The 8849-nt window shown below is 44.5% G+C and overlaps 1 protein-coding gene across 3 annotated transcripts in view; it reads right to left on the minus strand.

The window, feature by feature from the left end:
* The window catches only part of Csgalnact1 (chondroitin sulfate N-acetylgalactosaminyltransferase 1), a 339276-nt gene that overhangs the window by 23394 nt on the left and 307033 nt on the right, over window positions 1-8849 (minus strand). For all 3 annotated transcript variants that reach the window (XM_005367767.3, XM_026789580.1, XM_026789581.1), the window contains one exon: window positions 4498-4599. In XM_005367767.3, the coding sequence (XP_005367824.1) occupies window positions 4498-4599 (102 nt within the window). The remainder of the gene's footprint in view (window positions 1-4497; window positions 4600-8849) is intronic.

Here is an 8849-nt window from a genome sequence, read left to right on the forward strand (position 1 = left end):
TGAGAGAGAGAGAGAGAGAGAGAGAGAGAGAGAGAGAGAGAGAGAGAATGTATGTGTGTATACATCCATACATCATGTATGTATATGCATGTTGGTGTGTGTACAGGTGTATGCGATTGCATGTATATGTGTGTGTGTGTGAGTGTGTTTATGGAAGCCAGGAGTCAATGTCGGGTGTCTTTCACAATTGGTGTCCATCTTATCTTTTGAAACAGGATCTCCTGTTAAGGTTAGTGCTCACTGATTGGCTAAATAAGCTGTCCAATAAGCTTTGGAGATCTTCCTGTCTTTGGTCCCCTTCCAGTCCAGGTTATAGACACATATGACCACACCCAGAGTTTACATGCGTGCCGGAGATTCAAACTTTGGTTTGGGCAGCAGGCACCTTCCCCAAGGAGCTAGTGCCTCATCCTCAGTGTCTCATTGCTAATGCCTCAATTCTCAGGGATGGCTCCTCTAAAAGATGTCCCTGTGTCCCCATGATCAGACAAAGATGAACTTGCCAATGCATGATAACTCAACTACAAGCTATAATTTTTAAAAATATCCTCTTATACAGTTCCAATCAAATGGCTGGTGCTTCTCAGAGTGAGCCATGGCCAGACCCAGCAGTGCCCATGAAAACTGTGAAATGCTGGTTCTCAGGCTGCAACTCAAGCCTGCTGAGTTGCCAACTCAGTATCTGGGGCTGGGTCCAAGTATCCTACATGTTAAGAGGCATCCAAGGTTAACCAAAGCTTAGGCATATTTGAGAGTTTTTATTTGAGAACAGATGAATCCTGGGGAAATCTATAGATCAAGGATCAGGTACTTGGAAGTAATTTGTGTTGTTTTCTGTTACAGGGACCTGTAAACATTTAACTCAATCTTTACAAAGGAACAACGGCCTGCGTCTCGCAGGACAAGTTCATATGCATGCACGCAGGCATGTGCAATGAAACAAGTGTTTCATGAAACCATCTATCACCTTATTACCTGTGATTCATTCTGAAAATTTGCACCCTACTCTATTCCATTTCCAAAAACACTGGGCTAAGCCCACTGAATCGATTTGGAAACCCTCTAATGAATCACAACCAGAGTTTGCAAAGCACCAATCTGTAGCAATCAGCTGAAGCAGAAAGCTCAATTGAGGAAGTACAAACTCAGAGAAAGAGAACATAAAACACTGCAAACTCGTCATTAAACAAGGCCGTATTTTTAGATATTCTTAAAGTGTTTGCATCTAGCTGGATTTAGAACACTTTAATTACAATAGTGATCTCCAAATGAAGTGAATGTCATTTAGCCTGATTACAAATCTCATTAGCTTCAACAAACAATTACGGATCTCGGGAGGGCACGGGGGCACTCGGCTCTTTCATGCGGCTAAAGTGAAGGCCTCAGGGACAATCTCCCTTGAGCCGTAGTTTCTTCATCTACGAAACGGGACCACTAACAATATCTATCTCAAAAAGCCAGACACAAAGGGTCAAAGGACTTAGGGACCTGATTTAGCAGGTTATGTGCTTGCTGTGTAAGCATGGGGACCACAGTGCGGATTCTCAGATGCCATCTGTAGTCCCAGCAAGTGGGAAGCAGACATGGAATCCCATGAATAAACAGCTAAGCAGACTTTCGGAAACTTCTAGCCCTAATTTCGGTGATGGATCTGCATTTATGTATAAGGCAAAGAGCAACTGGAAAAGATGTTCAACGTCTATCTCAGGTGTCCACATATGTGTGCATATACCCATACATACACATGTGAAAATGCATACACATATGCAAACACACATACAAGCATGCACCGAAAGTTGCTATAAATATTCATTGAGATCATTCATAAAAATAATAATTGAAAATAAAACGCCATTGAACAAATATTATTACCACCATACAAGAACAGTGAAGATATTAAAAGAAAGCCGCAGGCAGAAGCATACGTGTGTGTGTGTGTGTGTGTGTGTGTGTGTGTGTTTGTTATCGTAAATCCAAATCCAATAATTACTTGGTACTATCTTTCCTTTGATGAACAAACTTGTGTTTCCAGGTCTTTAGATTGGCTCTGTCTATGGCTGTCAATGTCGCCTACTTGACTGCCTACTCATCTACTTCCTTCCTGCCTAGCCTCGAATCCACCATTTCTTGCTCAGAGCACTTTTTACCATCTTATCTCCACAGTTGACTACATCCTCACTCCCAAACCTAACGCTCCCACGGCCTGTTTCCTACAGCACCAGTATCTTTATGTACTGTGCTAACTCTCCCACCCCCTGCCTCCTACAGCACCAGTATCATAAAGATCATAAAGTATTGTGCTCTTTTGTCTTGTGCATATAGGCTCTACTTATACGTTTCTCAGCTCACTTCTAAAACCTCTTAAAGTCTGCTTTATGCTCTTGTATTCATCCTGTAACCACTATATATGCATATAAATGGATTTACTGCATGCCATATGCTCTGTGATGCTAAAAGTTCATATTAGAAATTAAGATTAAAATAAAGGAACATATATTTACCCCAGTCAGATTACCAAAGTAGACTAGATTATCTGACTAATTGATACTATTAGAACAATAGATACCATGGGGTGGAGAGAGGGCTCAATGTTTAAGAGCACTTTCTGCTCTTGCAGAATACCCACGTCCAATTCCTAGCACTTGTGCAGTAACTTACAACTGCTGTAACTCCTGTCCCAGATGATCTGACACCATCCTCTGACCTCTGAGCATCACAAAATACACATAAATATATGCAGGCAAAATATGTACATATATTGTTAAAATAAATCTTAGAATCATTACATCATATGAATTTACTGCTTTTTGATAAATTTGAACATTGTGGAAACACACAAAAGTATTAGTCAATGTCTGTGGCATCACATGCTTACGACATGGAGTAACCTGGGAAGACTTACATGATAAGAGCACTTAAGCCTTCCAGTCCTTAGAGAGAACATTTCCTATAGCATGTTTAAACTAGCCTGCCGTTTCCATAAACCCGAAACTGTGTAACCATCAGCAAATGTCCCAACATCCTTTGAGACATGAAGAAAGTGCCAACCCCAATAGGATAAGATTTGCCAATTCTGTTTGCACACTGAAGTCACATGCCTGGACAGACACAACGTTTGTTGGAATAACACAGTTACCTGCAGTTAAGGGTGCAGCCCCTTCGGGCTTGCCACCATGTTTGCTTACAAAACATTTCTATCCTGATTGCTGGTTTGAGGCAGGTGGAAGACTTTAAAAATGATTTTGTCTAGGAATGGATATTGGCAAAGATGCTTACACCTGCCCATTGGGCAGAGAACATGAGTCCTAACCATCTGTGCTCTCCACTGCTGAGCGAGAGGAAAGGTATGGGAATGCCTTAGACCTGAGAGAGTTCTATTTCAATTACTTTTCGGGTATCCAATTATTTTCTTCCATCTGATGATCCACACACACGGGTCTTTGCCATTTTTAACTCCTATTCTTTTCGTAAACTGGTTAGGCTTTGTGAATATTCCAGCCGTAAGTAACATGAAAATCAACAGACCTTCTTGCATCCAATTAAACTTTATTTATGAAAACAGATGTGGTGGTTTTGGTCTGAGAACAACAGCTGATGACCTTTGCTTTCAGGATATTTGAAATTTTAATTGTGCCCACTAACACAAATCGTAACAGCACGGAGCGACACAGAACATGTTCTCCATCTCAGAAGCTTATCCTGCAACTGTCATCCAATTACCACTTCCCAGAAACTCAAAACAGACAGTCCTTTTTCTATCTAAACCATGCGGGCCTGTTCAGACTTGTGCCGCCACGGAGTGCTATTAAAGCCGCCAAAGCCTCACATATATCAAAGCTATCTACCTGACTTCCCAGCTGCGTCTGCACACTGCAGATGTGGAGCACGGCAGTACCATGCTGGCTTCCGCAGTTACGCAGGATGCCATGGCTTATTTGTCTTGCAGGGGGAAGAAAAAGAATCCATTCTTGCTGCTTCTGAAGACCCCTCTACACTCTGCAGCTGGTCAATGAGTTATAGACATATCACCCCAGGCTGAAGGTTTGGACTAAGTCTTTTCTGTTCAACTGGATGGGTTTAATCAAGGAGCCTGCTTCAGCCACCCCTTCTGGGTGTCCCCTGATGTTGGTAAATGAATGACGGATGAAAGGCCAAGACGAAAGGGTGAGGACATTTGCTCCACGGCTAGGACTTGAGCCTGGGTGTTAGTCTCAGACTATCGAGCAGTGGCTGAGGTGGGGCTCACTGCACAAATCTCACCCTGCACACATGAAGGTCCTGGAGCTGTGGTGCTGAGAGACAGCCTTCAGTTATGAGCTCCCAGAAGCCCATGCTCCCTCCGCACCTCTGCTGAGCAGGGCGGTTTATGTCTACTGTCAAACTCATCACCCAGATACAAGCCGTGCCAGAGAGAGTGGTCTCCTGGGGAAGGGAGGGTACTGAATTCTCCTATGAGCAGTATCCCAAGGAAAGGAAAACTAAACAGACAGTACTTACTTGGAAGTGTTTTCAAGTATTCCTTTGACTTCATTCATTTCTTCTTTCCCAAAGTAAACAACGGTGAGATGAACTCTTCCATCCTGCTGGATACACATCTCCCTGGAAAACAAAACACATGCTGTCTGGTCCTGTCTGCACATTCACAGGGGGACACAAAAAAATCCCCTCTTCCTCCTCCTTTTTCCTCAATTTTTTTTTTGGCAAAGTGTAAGGAGGCTTAAAGTAAACACAAGACAGAAAAGAAGGGCACCTTGATTGGCCACTCAATTTTTATTTATCTTATCAGGAAAACCATTAAATTTAAATTTGCTGATGTGACTCCTTAGAGCCAACCTGCTGCTATAATAGCCCCCCCCCCTCCCGGGGTGGCTCAGGCTGTCCTGGGAAGGGTTCTGAGAAGTCTCTGGTGTATTAAGACATTAGTTCTATGTTACATCGGAGAAACCTAATGTCCAGAGAGGGTCAAACAAGAAACCTTGTCTGTGAATGCTTCCCTGGTGTGGGACAAACAACAAAGTCTTCATTCCCAAATGGTCCACAGTAAACCCTTTGTTTATGACCGGGGAAAGCCTTGGAAAGAGCTAGTGTCATCAGGACTGTCAAAAAATTCCAGCACCCTGTGCGCACCCTGCCCTTCCAGGCTGGTGGAAGAAATCTCACTTTTCAAGAACTAATGACGTAGACATGTAAACCCTAGGTCTGATAGAAAGATTTCTGTACAGCTGGAAGGAGCCAAGACCTGGGGAGAGGATCCTGGGGTCTAACGGTGTGATGTAACACTGAGCATTCCCACAGTCCCTGCAGAGAGTCTTTACCTATTGACAGCAAAATCTCCACACACAGAAACCACTACTGCCCCATCATGCCACTATAATCAATCATCCCAGCGCCTGGTGACTCAGGATCCTGACAAAGTAGCCATTTGGTTCAGCTCTCCCAGGGCCAGGTCTTTGGCTCTTGACTGGTCTAGACTTAATCCCCACCAAAGCCCCTATGTGTTGCCCGCTGTGTTCTACTCTTTCAAACATAAGATCTAGCTGAGCTGCTCACTTCTCTGAGGGTTTGCTCTTCAAATTACTCATGTGTAACTGTATGTGTGCAAATGTAAATATATACGCACGTAATCTTTATGTGTACAGGCAGGCATGCATCAAACCTGAGTTTGCTAGTAAGGAGATAACGTGGACTGGTGGTTCCTGGGAGCCAACAGGAGATAGATTCCGCCAGTGGGATGGTAGTTTGAGATATCTGGGTACTTTCTGTGCCCTCCTCCTGCTGTTGACATTCATGCAATAATGCAAGCCATAGATTCCAGAAATACCTTGGCCCTACTTACAAAGTTTAAAGTATGAGGGTTTTTTTTTGTTATAACATCAAAAAGGGAGAACATTCTTGGAGTTGCTGGGAAACATCAGAAACAACAGAAAACATGGTTCCTGCCCTAGAAAAATGGTATTAGCAGATAAAATGAGCTCAGATGACATCATCAGACAAGTAGAACTTTGGGAGCATGGCAAGTTCTCAGGCTGGATTGGGACTTGGAAGGTGGTAAGGGTTCAGAGAGGTGGGATCAAGAAGGAAGAGGCTTGAAGGGAAGACCACCCTGACACCAAGAGAGGTGCACATAAGTCTCAGCCTGGCTGTAGGTGTGCTTCTGACTCTGTGCACATAGGTCCCCTTGCCAAGCCTGCCAGATAAATGGAAGTAAATCAAGAACATTGATCAAGTGCTGGAGAAATTATGCTTTAAAATTGTGTGAGTGTGAGTGTGAGGGGCTTGCAGGGGACCCATCCCAGTGTGAGTGTGAGTGTGGGGGGTGTGCAGGGGACCCATCCCAGTGTGAGTGTGAGTGTGTGGGAGCATGCAGGGGACCCATCCCAGTGTGAGTGTGAGTGTGTGGGGTGTGCAGGGGACCCATCCCAGTGTAAGTGTGAGTGTGTGGGGGCATGCAGGGGATCCATCCCAGAATCAGGAGCAAGTCACCTGCTGGGCCTGAATCAAAGCCTTCTGTTTTGCCTCTCTCTCTCTCTCTCTCTCTCTCTCTCTCTCTCTCTTTGTTTTTTTTTTTCATTCTTCTTGAAGTTTACTGATCTGATTGTGTTTGTATTTTAATTTTAACCTTATTTTTAAATAAAGTTTTTACTTCTGTGGTTTTAGTGCAGTCTTTAGTTTCTTATTTTGGAATTCCTTTTATTTTATTTTATTTTTTTTTATAAAGGAAAACAAACTATCTTTTTTTCATTTTAATGCTAATCCCAGTTCCCACTGCCTCCCCTCCTCCCACTCTTTCCACCTTCTTCAGACCCTGCCCCTATTCATTCCTTAGAGGGGGCAAGGCACATTGCTTTGGGGAAGGTCTAAGGCCCTCCCTACTATATCTAGGCTGAGCAAGGTATTCATCCAAAGAGAACAGGTTCTCAAAAAGCCAGTACAAGCAGTAGGGATAAATCTTGGTGCCACTGCCAGTGACCTGTCAGTCTGTCCCAGTCATACAACTGTCACCCACAGTTTGATTTTATGTAATCCCAGCACTCGGGAGGCAGATGCAGACGAATCTCTGTGAGTTCAAAGTCAGCCTGGTCTACAAGAGCTATTTCTAGGACAGGCTTCAAAGCTCCAGAGAAACTCTGTCTTGAAAAAAATGAATGAAAGAAAGAAAGACAAAGGAAGAAAGAAAGAAAGAAAGAAAGGAAGGAAGGAAGGAAGGAAGAAAGGAAGGAAGGAAGGAAGGAAGGGAGAAAAGCTAGCTTTTTCAAAAAAAGGTTCCTTGGTGTTTTTAAATCAAGGGAGAGGGGTCAGGCCCAAGCCTTCAATGGCCAGGTCAGGAATCTCAGAAAGGCAGATCCAAGCTTGTGCTGGTGCCGGCCTCCAGCTCTCTACTGCAGGTGTGTGTGGATGCTTTTCTTCATTCGCTCAACAAGCATTTGCTGACAATATACCACATGCTAGACTCTCCCAGGGCATCTTAAATGACATGCAGGACTGGTGTGTCTGCCCTTGAAGAAGTCTCCTACCCCCCAGGCCAAACTCAAGTTGCCTACAGTGGAATCATTCAATGCTCCTTGAGAACATGCGATTGTGCGGAGCCCATGACTGCTGTCTGAATGGTTTTTGCTTTTTCTCAACTTTTGCCCATTTGACTACCTCACCCTTGAGAGTGTATGGGACTATGTTTGGTTAGATGCCCACATGCAGATATGTCTTCATTTCAAAAACAAGAGTTAAAAGGAAATTGTAAATGACACACTCAGCTGCACACAGACTTCTAGCTTTACAACGTTAACTACTTGTATTTGGACTATGCTGTCTGTATGATTGCGATGATAGGCCTGCTGCTGTTAGTGTGTTCCCAGGGACACTGTGGTTGCATGGGAACTCAAGCCTCATGAGCCCTTCTCAGGGAGCACATTCTGTCCAAAAACGCTTCCCGTTACCTCAACAGACCCAATTATTTGACCTCAAACCAGAAACTGAAAATTCTGTTTCTATATCACACACACACACACACACACACACACACACACACACACACACACACACACCATACTTATTAGGAAGCTTTTTTTATAAAACAGTGTGTTCTTCCCCAGGTCACCATCACATAGGGTGCACTGGCTGTGGATGCCAGGACTCCAGGGGAATTGATGTAGCAGTGGGGGTTGGGCACTGACTGTGAGCACAGTGACAGCAGAAGCTCTGAGGCAGCTACTTCAGTTGTCATCAGAAGCAGGGGCATTGCCCTCCTCCTTAACACTTGGCTAGCAGTGCACGCTGAACACCTGTCCTTGCACACTGAGAACACCAGGAAAGGCTGGAAGAGTCATGAAACATTAGTGATCTTGTGTTGGGGGAGAGAAAGCAGGAAACTGTGTCAGGAATTTGGGGAATGTCAGCCTTTATAGCCCAGGCTGAGTGGCCTGGGGAACCACCATACTGTGGTTTTCATGACAAAAGAATCCATGTGATGGAAGCTTGACTTTCGGTGTGATGATATTAGGAGATTATGTCACCGGGGGCACTGCCACTGGAAGGAGTTACTTTAAGCTTTGTGAGACCTTGGTGTGCTCTGTGTATCACCCAGCCATGGTGTTCCAAGCCTATCATTCCAGCATTTGGAAAATAGAAGTTCCAAGGCAGATCCTGTCTCAAAAGAAAAAAAAGGAAGGCGGAACAAGAGAAATGGAAAGAGAAAGGGAAGGAAGGAAATGAGAAAGGAAGGGGGAAGGACAGGGGAAGGACAGGGGAGGGACAGGGGAGGGACAGGGGAAGGACAGGGGAAGGACAGGGGAGGGACGGGGGAAGGACAGGGGAAGGACAGGGGAAGGACAGGGGAAGGACAGGGGAGGGAC

The sequence above is a fragment of the Microtus ochrogaster genome, unplaced genomic scaffold (assembly GCF_000317375.1).
Source record: "Microtus ochrogaster isolate Prairie Vole_2 unplaced genomic scaffold, MicOch1.0 UNK23, whole genome shotgun sequence".
Taxonomy (NCBI): domain Eukaryota; kingdom Metazoa; phylum Chordata; class Mammalia; order Rodentia; family Cricetidae; genus Microtus; species Microtus ochrogaster.